The following is a 16692-nucleotide window of genomic DNA, read 5'->3' as shown; positions in this document are numbered from 1 at the left end:
GAAGTGAAGACATATAAAACCCAAAACGAAATATATAAAAATAAACAAAATTATACACAAAAAAAAGACTAGAAACTGTTTGGTAGTAGAGATATAAAAAAAATATATTTAATTCTCAATCCTTTATCGATACAATCCAACCAGCATTTCTTGTGATAAAAATCTTCATAGCTGGTATTTAGTGGATACAAATTTTGGTGACCATTGGGTCATATATGTACATTTGAAGATTATTAATAAATAGTTATGATAACTGTTTAAAAAGGAGGCGATGGGATACATACAGACATATCTACAAGGATATGCTACGATCAATATTGTAAGATAAGAAGAGGTGTTCCTCGTAAGTTTTTCGTCCTAATATTCCATAAATTTATCTGCATCTGATCTTAAACTCGACCAAGACATCAGCACAGTGAACAAAAACCAAATCCCTAAAAACAAAAAAAAAAAGAAATCTCTTTTATTATTTTCTAAGGTATTCTGTCCTCATAAGTATATAAATACTTGAAAAATTATACACAAGGTCAAGATGACTGTCAAATGACTCCGATGCAGGATGGGAATCTGCTCGTTCTGCTAACTGAACAACAGAGCAGTGTTTCATCAGGCATTTCAAACTAAAAGCAGTGCACATTCCTGCTGCATTCTTTAAAATAATCCGTGTTGTATTCATGGTGTCTGATCTTTGAGCAGCAGATAAACAACTAAGGGGAGGCTTTAATCCTTCAATGTCTTTTCAGGCAATAATGGAGCCATGTCAAGGTTCAGGTTTGGCTTGCACGGACTGGCTGCATGTCAAGACGAGCATTTTGGTGTTTGGTAGTCACACTTACTTGCTCTGTGGAGTGGGAATTTTTTCTTTGATGCTGCTCAGAACAATATAGTTACACAGAAGTCATCATAAACAGTGAGAAGAGAAACTGACACAAAAACAGGCTGAAACGTCATTTTAAAATGCACGAAAACTGGCTGCAGGACTCCAGTGGTTTGGGGGAGGCGAGCTTTTATAGGAAGGGGGTAATTTTCTGGGGTTCAGTGCATAGATCAGGGTGTGGATCAGTGTAAAGCTAGTGGAGGGGAGCAAGAACTTTTTGCAGTTTTAAACATGCATGAGTAAGTTTGTTGCCTGTCAGAAGTAGAACATTTTTTATTAAAAAACAAAACATAGAAAATCCAAATAAGAGGAGGCTACAGGCAAAATAAAGAAACCCCAAAACCCCAAAAAAGAAAACCAGTCATGTCATGAAAAATACCTGATCTTCAGGTGCAAGATATTTCAGATTCTCAATAAAATACCATCAAAAACAAGGTAAGAGGGGTAAGTCACTGTGGGTGCTGAGGATGTATTGCAAAAGGAAGAAAACGCTAAGATTCAGAGGTGACATGGGATGGTGATTGATGCTACAGAAAGCGAGCAAATACCCACCTATTCATGATTAAATAGACACGCCCATTGACTTTGGCGTGGCTGTGAGTGAAACAGGCGGAGAAGATAGAAAGCAGCAGGTGACGGAGAGAAGCAGAGGGAAGAAGAGCTGAGCAAGTGGTAGCAGAACAACAAAATCCACAAAAACAACGCTAAAGTTAAATGACCCATGCCGCAGACTGTGAAATGTGCATGTTATGACACACAGCTGCACGACACAGCACGCAATGACCGATGAGGTTACAGCGGCCGTATAACAAGGTGTGACATAAAAGCGGATGAACTGGGTTTTACATGCATACTTCGTGAGTAGTGGAAATTTATTGCAATAATTATCTACTAATCAATTTGCACTGGAGTTGTGAAGTACAAAATGTAACAAGCAGAAGTCGGGGTGGGGCGGCACAGCAAACTAAAGACTGACTGATATATCAGATGACCAATATACTGCATTACTGCATGACCGCATGGGCCAATATTTTCCGATATATCAGGCATATCATTTTCATTTACTGGCTGATAAATGAAAATTTAAAAAAGCAAAGAGGAAAAAGGGGAAACACCCTTCAGCGATGTTATGAGTGCAACAGAGGGCACTATTCTCCACAATTAATCCACAATAAAACAAGTTTATTTTTATTCTGCACTATCTTGGTATGAAATTGTAAAAAACTACACATAATAAATGTTAGGGAAATCTGTTTGTGTGCATGAAACAAAGCAAAATACTGACCGATATTTCGGATTTTTAGATCACCAAATATCGGTATTGGTGTCGGTCGGGCTCTACAGCAAACCAAAAGCTTCCAAGTTACAAGGAGAAAAGACACTTAGTTTCAAAGCAAAGAAAATGTACTTACAATGATTCTGAATCACGATAACCCCATAAAACCAAATTTTCTACCATTTCTATATCTAAACAACTTCCCATCACTTTACTGTTGTTATAAGTATGAATTGAAAAAAAGCAGCATGTGTCTCACCTGTAGATAGTGCTCTCTTCTTTAGCCACTACAGCCTGGAGGTCAGTGAGCTGGAGAAAGCGGTCATGGAAATAGTGCAGGTGGAGAATACACGCCAGCAAGAAGGACGTGGGAATGAAAATCCTGATGAACAGCTCGCCCAGCTCGAACTGCTTCAAGCCCAGGGCTTCCAGACTGCATTCACAAACATTTCAAAGGAAACAGAAAACTGTGAGATTAAGCTTAAATCACTCCCAAGGTTACTGTGTGAAGAACTGCTGAAGTTTGGAAGACTGAGCACAGCGAAGCTGAATATTGACTCTGTAGATAAAATCTAATCTATTCATCATCTAATACTACCAGGTGTTTATATAACATTTTGTAATAATTATATGTTGGGGGTTTATTGTGACATCATAGCAATCTACAGTATGACCTTAAACCAAAAGACTTTAATCCGTTTACGTGAAAATGTAAAGAAATTCTCACATAAATGTGACCCTTACCCTTTAAATCACTGTAATTATAGTTAAAGTACTTAAGGTAATTTAGTCAAATTTGCCAACACAGCAAGCGTGACGAGGCACTGGCACCTATGTTTGAGACTGGGAGGTCTGAAAACTAAATCTGAACTTACTCAAACCAAACTCAAAATAAAAATGAAAAAAAAAAAAAAAAATAAAAAATAAATATATATATATATATATATATATATATATATATATATATATATATATATATATATATATATATATAAAATGGTATGTTACAGAAAAACAGTTTAATATCATAGTGCCCCTGGACACAGCTGTCACGACTAATCAGGCACACTGTAACAATATCATTTTCTGTTTATTGGCTTTTAACAACCACATATCAACTATAGTTGATTATATTTGTATGGCTGAGTATATTAACATAATTAAGTATACTACTTGAGGTAGTGTGTAGGTATATTTCTTTAAACAAGAAACAATAGTTTCAGTCTTTCCTGTAGCTTTTTTCATTACTAAAATATGCAGGTTCATCTTCAAGAGCTGTGAGGCAACTATGCTCTATAAATTGGAAGAACAGATACATACTAAAGTAGTTTTACTAGAACTGAACTACTACAATTTGTAATAGATTTTTTAGGTAACATCATGAATATCTACCTATATATCTACTTAAAAGAAATCAAAGAAAATAAGACATCTGTGAATTCAGTTCTAAAATTCTCCTCCATCCCCAACTAAAGCCACTATACATATGCTTTGCTACGCTAGCAGGGCAAAGCTACTAAAATAAACAAAACAAAACAAAAAAGCTCAAGACAAACAGTTGGTTTGATGACTAAGCCATAAGCTGTGCCTCTCTGGGAAACGTAGGCAGTGAATCTGTATCCTGCCGCTCAGACCGGCAGTTGCTCAGTGGCGCTCACCCTTTTTTATCCAGGCCTGTCATGTTACCCCAGGTGTGTATTGACTCTGGAAACTGGAAGGTGTAGACAACTGTAAGAACCAGCATGGTGTACATAACCACCGACATCCAGAAGTACTTCAGGATCCTTCGCCACCACTCGTAGTGCACCTTCATGACAAGAATTAGAAGAGGACATCTGGATTTATGTGACTTCTCAGTCTGCCTCTGGCTGTTGCTGGGAGTTAGGAATACAAAATGTGCTACGAACCTGGAAAGCACATACTTTATGAACTCACTTAACAAATGACAGCAAATTCTGTGTTTGGGAAATTGAATTTGGGACGTTTATGGCATCATATTCATATCTACACTTCAAATATATACTCCAAAAATTATAACAAAACATTAAATATCCTTATTTCACAGGTCGCCACATTTGGAAGGCTTCGAAAACAATTATACAGATCACGATTTTAAACATCCCACATATTCCCCAAATGTTAATAATAAATATGTGTTTATACACATAAACAGAAGGCAATTCTTTATAATAAGCACTGTTAGTATGCTTGGCCTTGTATATTTCCCCCCTGTTAAATGCATATGTATTATGGTTTTATATCTTTAGTCCATTGACCTTTTAGCAGAATGAAAATCAATTACATTCCCTAAATTGGAAGAATGTTAAACTGCATCATTTCCATCAAATACAATGACAATACATTTCACTTTACAGTTTATATTAATCCTTTGTTGTGAATTATGTGTCTCATGGTTGTTTAATAAATGCCAAAAACATTTAAAAGTCATTACTGATCCTTATTCCCAAAGTACTGATGTTTTGTCAAAGCTGCTGTGACCTTGAAGATGGAGGAGTTTAAGTGTCTCAGAGTTTTGTTTACGAGTAGGGGAAGAGTGGAAATTGAAAACATGATGAGAAATGTACTTTCATCTGAAAGTAACCAGACGACCAGTCCATTTCTTCCTCTCCTTAACCCAAGTAAGATGCTTCTGATGTCTGCACAAACATCCTTGCGCCTTGAGCACCTTTTCTTGTCGCACCTTTATCTTCCAGTCAACTTTCCATTAAGAAGGGTGTCGAAGACCCATATGGAAAACTGTCAAGTTAGCTTCCACATGATCTAGGCTGCCTCTACCGTAGTAGACCAAGATATTAACTTTTTGGATAGTCATTTACTCAAACTTGAAATTTCGTATTTAATAATTTAAGATACTGAATTTCTGATTTTTAAAGCCGTAATCATAAAAAATTTTAATATTAAAGGCTTGAAATATTTCACCTTACGTGCTATGAATACACACTGTCATTGTTCACCTTTTGAATTAAATTACAAAAAACAAAAAATAAATAAATGTATCACAATATTCCATTTTTTTGGGATGCACTTGTACATCTCAAATAGAAACGTCAGCATGTTTATTGTCAATCACTTGGCGTCCTTTCGGTGCGTACCTGGTATAGCGCCACACAGGAGAGGAACATCATCATGTAGATGATCTTGTACATGACGATACGTCCCTCAAAGGTGACGATGAAGAACATGCTACCGCAGATGTAGATCCAATATTTGACCATCAGAGCCATCACCATGTTACCAAGGACGTGCATGAGGTCCTGTTCCCCTCCCTCCTCAGACTCCTCTTCCTCTGTAAAAGCAGTTTTGCATTTTTCAGTCTAGTAGACCATATTTGTTTCTGGATTTTCATTTCTAATGAATGAATAAAGGCATATTTTCTTCTTCTTTAAAATTCTTTGGGCCCACCCAAGATCTCCAGTGACATTGCTGATCAGTGTTAAAAGTCTCTATCATAAGTTTTCCAATGCCATTATGTGCTAATTCTAATACTTGTAAGAGATATTTGTTCATGTTTTTCATTGTTGTTAACAAAGTTTGTATATTTCCTAAGCATTTTTTAAAATAAGTTTAAGTTTATTGTAACATACGTAAAGAGTTTATAAACTCTTTACGTATATACTACTGTAAGACAACAAAATAATAGCATAGAGCTTACCCTGCTTCTTCTGATCCTCTACATGAACGTCTAAGAGACCAGTGCTGTCTTCCTTTTGTTTTTCTTGTCTCTCTGTAAGCGTCTGTCTCAGCAGTAACCAGAAGGTCAGCATACAAAGGACCTTTTTAAAAAAGACGAGGAGCAAAAAAAAACAAAAAGATGAAACAACAAATCACACAGAGTTTACTTTAACTGTGTGGGACCAAAAATACTGATGGTCAAAATAACACAAGAGGATATTCTGTATACTGCATGTAGTAAATCAGACATGAGTTTGTAAACTATACTTGGATTGTCTAAATTTGTCTGCATCAACTCTTTAAATAAACATCATTAGCCATCATTTTTCACCCAGGTGTGAAATACAGTGCAATGCATCTTCACTCTTTAAATTAATAAACACATACGCTCTGCACTACAACAGAAATGTGAGTAATTTAAAAAATACGTTACGGTAATTCCAAGTTTGTGTGTTGCATAAAATCATAAAATCTCATTCCAGACATAATCAGGTCAAGTACAGTAGCTGGAAACCTGAACGCCTTAGAGTTATTCCAACACATGTCAAAACACTATAACCTGACCTTCTTCAGGAGCACATTGCATAACTACACTGTCTTATATTATTAACCGAGTAGTGGAGAGACACAATTTGTTAGCGAGATTGTTTCAGAATCTTAAAAAATAAAGCTTGGTGCAGCATATGCAGAGTACATGTTAAATCCCTGCACATATTAAACCATATTACGTGGTCAAGATTGCAGGCTGTCAAGCTAAATGTCAGGTTTAGTTGTTTGGCTAATGTGAACTCCCAAACCTTAGATGAAAGTGAGTGGAATGGGTTTTTCTTCTCAACAAAGAAGCCTTTGACTTTGCTGTAATCCATGTCCGGAAAAGTCCAAATGTACTGCAGAACTATCAGCAGGTTGCCGTAGGCCACCATGAAGGGAGACGACAGCATGGCGTAGCGCCTCCGATCACGGACCATCCACAGCAGGCAGGACCAGATGAGGAAGACGAACGTCAGCCAGCTGACGTATGTGATGCTCCACGCCTGGAGACAAACAAATTGGAGAGAAAAATTTACAACAAATGCTGCAGTCATGAATGACTAAGGAAGGCCAAATATGACTACTGCTCGGAAATAGTGCGTTGGCGCAGAAACCACACGCACAAACACACATATATACACAAACACAAAGAGAAGCAGATTTCCAGATGATCATCAAACCGTTTTTCACTTCTGACAGAATTAATACAACAATGATTCGTTACTTTGGCTTAATTTTATTTTTAAATATAAATCAGTTTCTACTATTCAGACCCGCAAAGACGACTGAGATCCAAACACAGATGACTAAAAATGTGTACGTTTGTTATAATGCATAACATGACAAAGTAATGAAGCAACAGCATCAATAACTTTTTTAATTTTCAATTTAATGCTCAAACATTTTGGTAAAAATTTTGCAACGATCTTGTCTATGGCTTCCCAAAAATTGAGATTTGCACTGGTGTATCAGCATGTGTCAAGTTTGGAATTACAGATTGTTAACTTACTGTTAAATAACAATAAAAACAGTAACATTTAAATTATTTAACAGGTATTTGAACAAATTTATTGCTAAACTAACTGATTAAAATAAATAACGCAAATTAAAAAAAACAGTAATGGCAACAAAACAAAAAGTATGGTAACTATGCAACTTGAGACTGCTGATGTATTTAGAAGATGGTAACTATGATTTGTTATAAAAGCAGCATTTAGTCCTTTCAGCACTGACATTTTCCCATGAATGGATGAGAAAAAGGTTTTTAAACAATATTCTTCAAAGAAAAGTAGGAAGACTTTTGAATAATTAATTTTTCGTAGTGAAAAACATAATTCAATGATTTCAGGAATTCAGGATTCTGAAGGAATTTATTTACATAGAGATCAAAGACACAATCTGTCTGTGCTACATCACAAATCTTTTTTTTTTTTTTTTTCTTCTTGTGTTTCCTTTTTATTATTTATTGGGAGTTGGCAAACAGAGAAATGGTGCATTACCACCAACAACTGGTGTGGACTGAAATACAAAAAAATATCCTCCCAAACAAATGAATCTGTCCTAAAAAACAAAATATGGCTGGATAACTTTCAATTTTCGAGTTCTTGTGAAATAAATCAACCAAGTCCAGTCTCACTTTCATATCTCTGAGCTTTTGAATCAGCGATTCATTTTCAGCATCATATTTCTGACAATGCACTAAAACATTTTCTATGGTTTCATCTTCTCTATTGCAGCCAGATTTTCATATATTTTCATGTTTTTTTTCCTGTTAAAAATAACATGTCTGTCTCCTCTCTCCTGTTCCTTTCTGCGCTTCTCATTTCTCCTGTTTTGCTTTGGATTTTGTAAAACCATCGCCCTTTCCTCTCTTCCTCCCGTTGCTTTTGCCACCTTTCTTCAATTGTCTGCCGTATTCTACTCTACTGTAAACTGATAATCCATCACTGAGCCTTTTCCTTGCTTTGATACTATCCCGCTGTGGTTGGCTGTGTTAGTAGATGCATCTATATAGATTTTGACATAACCGTAATACTGATCAATATATGCCTGTCTGTGAGTTTGGAATTAAACTTTTTGTCCAATAGTGTTGAATCTACTATAGCATCAGGGGACAGTGGTGTAGTAGATTTACCACCACATATCCATGGTGGTATTATTTGGCTAATGCTGATCTTGTCCAGATTACATTCAGCCGTTTTCCGATTGACTGTCCACCCACTCTTCATTTCTCATCACAAATCTTTATCTATAGGCGATATAACAGAAGTGCCAGTGCCAGTTAGGCTAAAATTTGCAAATGTCATCGTGCAAAACACAGCTGTCCGCTTCTCAGGCTCGGTGCGATGGACTGTCACATAGTGGTAACTTTCAGTGTGGTTAGACAAATCAATATTTCTGGTCTCTTTTAGTAAAATCAGGCTGTGCACTCCAGAGCAAAGGACAGATTGTTACCAGCAACGTTTGGAGTTGCGTCAGTGCCTTTGGGAACGCTAACTTGCAGTTCTGTGAAGGCGCCATTAGCTCTGACAAGTACGCTGATATTTTGGAGCAACATATGCTGTCGTGACATGACAACAATTTAACAAACAGTAGCGCTACTTGTATTTCTGTAAAAGAAAAAAAAAAAAATTACTCCAGGAATGTCTAAACTGAGAACAGATGCTCATTTTTGGTTGCATTCTGCCACACATGCAACCATAGACGCTGCCCAGTAAAGCCACAGTTTCCTACTGCTAGCCAGCCAGTAGTTCCACTGGAGCAGAAAGAGGTTCAGTGCCTTGCTCAAGGGCATTGATGTTGATCGAGCAGGAAGGAGTGTTTTGCAAACGACATTTTTCCACCAGGTTTGTGGGTTTGGGCCTGTTACTCTCTGGATATAAAACTTGAATGTCAAATTAATCTGTTCATATAAACAGCAAGCGCATTTTAAGAGAACAAGTAGGAACGACAAAGTAAGTAAGATGTATATTTTTAAAATTTCATTCATATTATTAAGCAAAACTAAGCACTGACTTTCAACATTGCTCACCATCATGGATATGAGAGCACCGATGTAGCTTTGTTTCATGATGAAGTGGAAGATTTTGACCATCGCACCGACTCCTTTTTTCTTTATTATATTCTCTTCACTCTCGGTCTCCTTCACAGATGACTCCTCCGGGGGCAAACACACTTCATACACACACTCTTCTTTCTTCTCTGTTTGGACAAACAAACAGCTCATTACAACACTTCTACTGTGGAACTGTGTGGATCTATTACTGCACTTCCATAAAGTTGGGGGCAACTGTGAGAGTTTAACTTCACAAAGCACAGAAGACAGATTCTGACTTTCAATTCTTAGTTTGCAAAAAGCTCTAAACACCTCAGATTTTACACATTAAAGTAACTCGGCAGAAACCCAAATAAGACTTTCCCTATCTTTCCTTTTCATGTCCCTTGAAAAGTTTTTTAAGGAAGGAAACCTTTAAAACAATTCAGTGAACTCGGCAGCAAATAAGTGAAACATAAAACCAAAATGAAGGCGGGAAGGGTGAAGTAGCAGATGTATTTAACACTTAATGTGAAAGATAATTTACTTTATCTTGAAGCCATCTTTGCTGCTTTTATGTACTGTTAACTGTGCACATTTGAATTCACTGCATAACATGTATCGTCTATTTGTAAAAGTTATGGTGGAAATACACCATACATAAGTTTTTACCATATTTGGTAAAAACTTCATCAAAGGTACTTAATTACTTCCAATCACTTTATGATTATGACAATTTATTCCTCACACAGTTAACTTAAAAAACTTTTAAACCTAAAAAAGTTAATTTAATCAGAAAAAATATTTACTGTTACACTCTATATTTTATTTAGCGTTTGTAACTAAGCATATGAAACTTAATTAAACCCTTACAAACAAATGTGGAATTCAACCACCTTCCTGATTTCTCCTTTTCTATATCTTTGTCACACTGAAACGTTTCACATGATCAAACAAATTTAAATAAAACATGCAGTTTTGAATAGAGGTGTTTATGATTAATATCAAAATGACAATTTTGAATGTTTTATGTGGTAGCAGCACTATTTTACAGATTCACTGCAGACTAGAAATGTTCATAATAGAATGAATAAACAGCTCACCTGTGCCATCACTGGGCTGGTCCATTTTGTACTGAGGGGTTGAGTACAAGTCCCGACAGACTGGTCCATTCTCAGTCACGGCAAACTCAAAGGAGGTCCCGTTTGAAGTGGGCACAGCCTGCAGATCATTTTTAAATAAATAACAAATAAACTTCAGTAGATGCCGAACTTTTTTTTTTTGTTATGAGCTCACACAACAGTTTAGCATGCCTCACAAAGGCAAAGAGGAGTAACTAATGTTGTTTGATACTGGACACTGTTTTTTTCCACAGGAAACTTTAGCCATTTAGTTACCACACTTTGGCTTTGTTGGGCAATAGAGGCACGATTTCTACTTTTCACACTGCATGGTTTTTGAAGTCGATACAACCCCTTTTCTAAAAAAAAAAATGTAATGAAATGAAATCAAATTAAAATTACTTTGATCGAGGGCTTTCATATTTTTTCAATGGATGATTATCCTCATCAAAATATATGAATAACATCCATATTATATTTGTATCTGTAGAATGTCAAATTTGATGTGATATACATTAAAATCCATTTATTGTTATTTGTTAAACTTCATTAACTCAATTTTTGTTAGCTATACATTGTTTAAATAAGCTGTTGCCGCACTAAAGTAGTTATCAAGAGAAAATAGAGCTGTGATAACCTAGAAGGTGTGCTGGTGGTGGATAGGTGACAGCATTCTCACATTGTGATGTCATTAGTTTGATCTCTACTCATTTGTAGTTTTTGAAATACAATGTGGGCTGTAGGCCTTTTATTAAAATTAAAAAACAAACAAACAAAAAAATTCCCATCCGACAATCATAGATCTGCCTGAAAAAGGTTTCATGGGAAAGAAAAACTTCTTAAATAGAATTAGGCAAAAATTTCAGGTGCCTACTGTTAAGTTTAAAATGTTATTATGTCCTCTGTATATGAGAAGCTAGAAACAAAACATCAGTCCTCTATCTGAGAAATTGTGCTTTCTACAGACAGGCCTGTAAATTCTTTAAAAAATAGCCAAATGCACGTATGTACTAGTGTAATAATTTCCCCTCATAATGCTAGCTGTAAGTTTTTCCTGTGCAGAAACAATGTCTAAAAAAATCACTACCTAAAACAATGTGAGGCCTCAGCAGACTGACAATGCTGTAAGTTGAGAGTTTGGTGCAAAATGACTTTTCTGTGCTCCTGCAAACAATGTTTCTCTTGCTCAAATGTTGCACATAAAGAAGTCATTTTTGTACTAAGACGTCTTCAACCTTGAACAGATTTAGACCAATACTGATACTAATATAACAAAACAAACCACGCAACATAAAACATTTGTTATTTATAATTGTTAATGTACTCGCTTGCACTCTGACTTTCAAAATTTAATTCATGTTCCACTGTTATAAATGCTGAAAGATTTGAGAGATGTTTATTCAATGTTGATATGAACAGGAGGACAGTTCAAAGTGGAGGCAATAGTACCCTCAATCTAAATTTTAACCAATGGGTGTTCAAGAGAGTCTAAAAATAAGAACCAAACCTTTAAATATCATCAATATTCATCAGATATAATTCCTGTGACTTTTGTATTGTAAAAGCTGTACAGGTACTCCCTCTTCCAACATTTCCAACTAAGAAATACTTGCACAGCTTTTCAACTGAGAAGATAAAGGTAGATCAGGTTACCAACATATGTATATATAATGTTTACTTAAGCCCTCGATTAACAGAACCAATCAGGATGTAAAAATTATAGGAACCCCGTTCAATGAGGATGCAGTGTGAAAAGCACTTTGCAGCGATTTCCTTTCTTGCAGCAAGACTAAAAGGGGTGAAAATGCACAGATTTAAGACACATCCAGAACAACCCGCACCTCTGTTGTACTGATTCCATCCTGGGTGGAGAGGAGCTAAGAGGAGAAAAAGAGCATACAAGGCAAGGTGTGTTATCGATGAGTTGCTGAAGTCAAAGGCCTCCGTGTTCTTTATAGTGGTTGATAAGCAAGAACAAAGCCGAGTGCTGCTAATCTGTAAATCGAGACCATCACTCATCTGCGTCTGCACACCCTGAAAGCTTTTAAACCTCAGGAGGTCAACGGTGGAGACAGCGTACGGGCCTTGATGTAGGAACAAGGTCACAATAAGCGTGCGTGTGCAAGAGAGGCAAAGTGTCTTGGTCTGAAATCTTTCCAGGGATGAGTCGATTATCATGAAGATGAAGCAAATGGAAGTTTAAGGAAACAATCAACAGCTGCAGCTTGACGTTAGAGTTTAATAGAGTTGTTTTTATTGTTATTTGAAACTTTAATATTACTGATTTGTTCCATTCTGCTTTATTAAGACTGCCTGTTATTGTTGAATCGTAAAACTGAATCAAAGTGTTTCAGGACAACATTTGTTATCAGTTCTGACAACGTTAAAAAGAAACAAGTGTTTTTTTCTCGCTTACAAAGTTAAAAAAATATTATTATTTTTTCTCTGTTTCTGAACCTTTATCCGGTTTGTTTTAAAAGGACGGCATCGTAGAAAAATAATGATAATAATCAATACTTTGAGTGGCTTGTGTCCGCGTGTGTCTTAACCCTGACGTACGTTTTTCTCGTCTGTGCCCTGGCGTGATCCCCACCACAGCAGCCGCTTCCTGTTGGCTGAGATAAATGATTTGCCCAGCTCCTCCTCCTCGCACACATCATCGTCCTTGTCATCCTGAAAAAACACAGATAGAGAAGTTTCGTGTTTGATGTGAATCTTTCCGCTGTTGTGCAACGGAGATGATACTCTCAAGAGTTATGGTTTCAATCTGCTTCTAGAAAACACTGTTTTACGGTCTGTGAGGGAAGAAACTGAGGAGGACTTGGATGAACCGAGTTAGCGTCCCTGACGAGAGTGTCACCACGAAGTAAAAATGCACAAGAAGTTATTTAAAGAGGAGCTGTTAAGCTCATTTTCAGCACCTACCATGAACACTAAAGACAAAAATCAATTGCATTTTTGTAATAAATCAATAATAAAGAAGGTAAGACTATTGTACAGTCTATATTTTTTTGTCTGGACTTGATTTTGTCTTGCACAGCTGATTATTTCTCCACTCATCATTTACTGCATCACGAGGAAGCAGTACTGCCTGATGTTCATTTATATATTACCAGTTACTTTATTCAGTTAGTTTGCAGTATACAAATTTAAGGAGCTACATTTTGTTACTGAAACATTTTAAATTGTTATATTTATGTAACAACATTCATTCTTGCACTTGACTTTTTAATTCTGAAAACGTTTCATGCATTTCTTTCTATTATCTCTCTGTAGGTGTTGATGCATTGGGGTTTTGTAAGCAGGTCTAGAAAGTGAGATCCAAGTTTATTAAGACTGCTGGTAAAATAAGAGACTTAATTGTCTGTGCGGATTCTCAGTCATCCAGGTTAGTCTTAAATGATGAAAAAAAAGGCAACTGCACTTTTTAAATTGTTTTTGAAGCGTTTTAATCTTATCCAAAAGGACTCATTAGTTCTAAAGCAACTGGCAGAGTCTTAGGTAAGACACGCCTAGCCCACTAGGCTAGGAGGGCTGTCCCCTCTGGAGGTGGTCCTAAAGGTCCTTAGCCCACTACTGATCAGGCGAGTCATCACGTGACTTTGTGTTTATGGTGTTGGACTTCTGTTTAAGTTTTTTTATGTAGCAGATATTTACTGGCTGGCTTCTTTATGATAATAGTCCCAGTCTTAGTTTATTCTACCTTTGAAATGTAGTTTTTGTTTGTAGTTAGGATCATAGATTATATTTAATTCCTTGAGTTTCAGTTTATCCCTGTCATGTTAATCCCTTATTTTGGTAGCCATTTTTCTTTCTTTGTTTCTTCTTAGCTTAACTGCTTTTACATGTGTCTAGTTCTCAAGGTGTCTCTAATTTCTAATTACCTCTTTTGTGTATTTCATCATGTTCTTTTTCTGTTTACTTCATCCTTGTGTGTTTTTGCTTATTGTCCTGTGTGCTTTTGGCTTTAGCTGTTTGAATTTTGACACTATTTGCTTTTGACCTTAATAAATGGCTTGTTTTGTTATTTTTTAAGTTTATAAGTCTTGCATCTGGGTCCTTTCCTGCTCCCCGGAACAAGCTGTTTTAGCTTCTCTCATTTTAACACAACTTTCTTCTGATTGGCTGCCCCTCAGAAAACAATGTGTATTGAACTTTGTGTCTGACATCATACAGATCTTAAAGATATTTTTTTTAAGTGTGAAACCTTATAAATTCATCTGAAGCAGATTCCTTATGTCTCACTTCTTTGGATCATTACTCTGCTTTCAGAATTTGATGAACTGCTGCTGAATAAACACAGATGACAAACTATAAATCAACCTGTAAAGTGATTTATAATCCGCCTTATTTTTCTGGCAAACATGAAGTCCATCATAATCTGGCATCTCCACCATCGAACAAACCTGTCCGCTGCTGATTTAAGCCACAATCATTTTTTTATTATCTAAAGTGTAAGAGTGGGTGAAAACACACAGACCCACGCACGCGTACACGTAAACACACACACACAAACCGCTCTATGAAGCGATCAATAATGCATACAGCCCCACCAGTTTACAGGCTGGTATTGATCTCTCTATAAAAACACTCATCTATAACTCCATTACAGGACAACGGAGCTGAGCTCGAGCTCTGAGGTTAAGGAAGGCAGGATGAATTCAGGAGGGGCGGTCTTCTTGAATATGATTGCACAACATTTCACTCAGGACTTTAGTTTCAACTCAGTGGTGGGAGCAGAGCAAAAATACAGTCAGGGTCAGTTCACCAAAACTGTTAAAATAAAATACTCCGTCAGTGAAGTGTGGGTTTTTCCTTCCTTCCTTTCCTCTTTTCCTTCCATATCTGTGATTTGTCTCCCCACTAGTACAGTGGATAGTACAGTGGCAGTGAAACTCACAACGCAATCAAAGATTACACTTAAAAACAAATCTGTGACACCTAAGTGCTGGGTGCATTTGATACTTTTGTGTTTTAAAGAGCTGCTTATTGTGGCCAGACGTTAGAAACAAAATTGTAAAATATTATTAGCAATAAAAACCCAAAGCAATCATTTAAAATATACTAAATAATTTCACAGAGGTGAGGAATAAACTTGATAAAGAGAAAAAGTGTGAAATTACAGACTCTATAGAAAAGATTTTAACACTGATCTTTCATTCATTCAACATTTTTGGAGCAGTGGATTCTGTTATTATGTAAGAGCTGCATTTTTCTCTTGTACAGAGCTCTGTAAAACAGGAACGTAGCGCCAAAACCGGTCCTCCCTTTATGCTTTGTCAAAATTAGACCAGCAGTGTCTCAGATAACACCTAAGCTGTGTACAGATTCCACCAGTGATCGATTGCCCTGAAATCTTCCATCAGTACGGTTTCTCTGATCACAAGGCCACCTGGTTGCCCATTTAATTCAATCTGGATCTATTTCAGTTCACTGTCTGGAATTTACTGTGGAGCTGTCATGGAGGCTGTGTGTACTGCATTCAAACCGTGTCTCTGACACCCACCCAGTTTTTGCATCTGCTTTTAATCCAGAATCCACACTTTCCAAAGGAGGAGCTAATTTAAATTGGGCAGCATAAATATGCACATGCTGTTTGTCCACCAAGGTTTCTTCTCTACACTGTTATTGTTCAGTTAGATATAATTTATTAGGTCTAACTTTGTGTTAATAGTCACAGATTTATGAGTTTGTGTGAAGTTGCTAGAAGTCAAGAATTGTATGAACTGAGTTCATACATCAAGCTTTGCGTGATATTGGATTGATTGGACAGAGTGAAATCAGGCAGTCATAGCTAAATGTCATCAGGCGTTTTTAAAAAGTAACCTTTCTATTGAGCTGGTCTCTGTAACCCAGTGTATTTCTCTCGCTGTGTTTACTCAAAAGCAGTCACATCTGAGAAAAGTTCATTGCTGAATCCTTCAGAACCAAATCTTTTGCAAATTAACCTAATCCATGCAACATTATACCTAATAACTGTCACCGGCTTTCAAACTGGGGTGGTTGGAAATTGGGTTCTTTTTATGTTTTTTGTTTTTTTTAGTTTATCCCTCATAACTTCAAATACAGGAACTAGTCAGTCGAAATTGTCAGGGAGCTTGAAAAACACATTTACGCTCTGATAAAGCAAAAAAAAAAAAAAAATCAACAAATTTAAAGT

At 36.5% G+C, this 16692-nt stretch overlaps 1 protein-coding gene across 4 annotated transcripts in view; it reads right to left on the bottom strand.

The window, feature by feature from the left end:
• piezo2b (piezo-type mechanosensitive ion channel component 2b) overlaps nt 1-16692 on the bottom strand; it is a 90282-nt gene that overhangs the window by 40750 nt on the left and 32840 nt on the right. For 3 of the 4 annotated variants that reach the window (XM_086270821.1, XM_086270823.1, XM_086270824.1), the window contains exons 9-17: nt 13092-13205; nt 12374-12409; nt 10515-10632; nt 9409-9578; nt 6644-6880; nt 5827-5947; nt 5267-5460; nt 3812-3960; nt 2413-2586 (exon numbers count right to left, since the gene is read on the bottom strand). In XM_086270821.1, coding sequence (XP_086126947.1) covers nt 2413-2586; nt 3812-3960; nt 5267-5460; nt 5827-5947; nt 6644-6880; nt 9409-9578; nt 10515-10632; nt 12374-12409; nt 13092-13205 — 1313 coding nt within the window. The remainder of the gene's footprint in view (nt 1-2412; nt 2587-3811; nt 3961-5266; nt 5461-5826; nt 5948-6643; nt 6881-9408; nt 9579-10514; nt 10633-12373; nt 12410-13091; nt 13206-16692) is intronic. The other variant, XM_086270822.1, reaches the window with a different exon arrangement.

The sequence above is a fragment of the Aulonocara sp. 'chitande type north' Nkhata Bay genome, linkage group LG18, assembly GCF_057382095.1.
Source record: "Aulonocara sp. 'chitande type north' Nkhata Bay isolate Kocher_YH1m ecotype deep benthic linkage group LG18, A_spYH_male_GT1.1, whole genome shotgun sequence".
Classification (NCBI taxonomy): Eukaryota; Metazoa; Chordata; class Actinopteri; order Cichliformes; family Cichlidae; genus Aulonocara; species Aulonocara sp. 'chitande type north' Nkhata Bay.
This window is presented reverse-complemented; position numbering and strand designations above follow the sequence as displayed.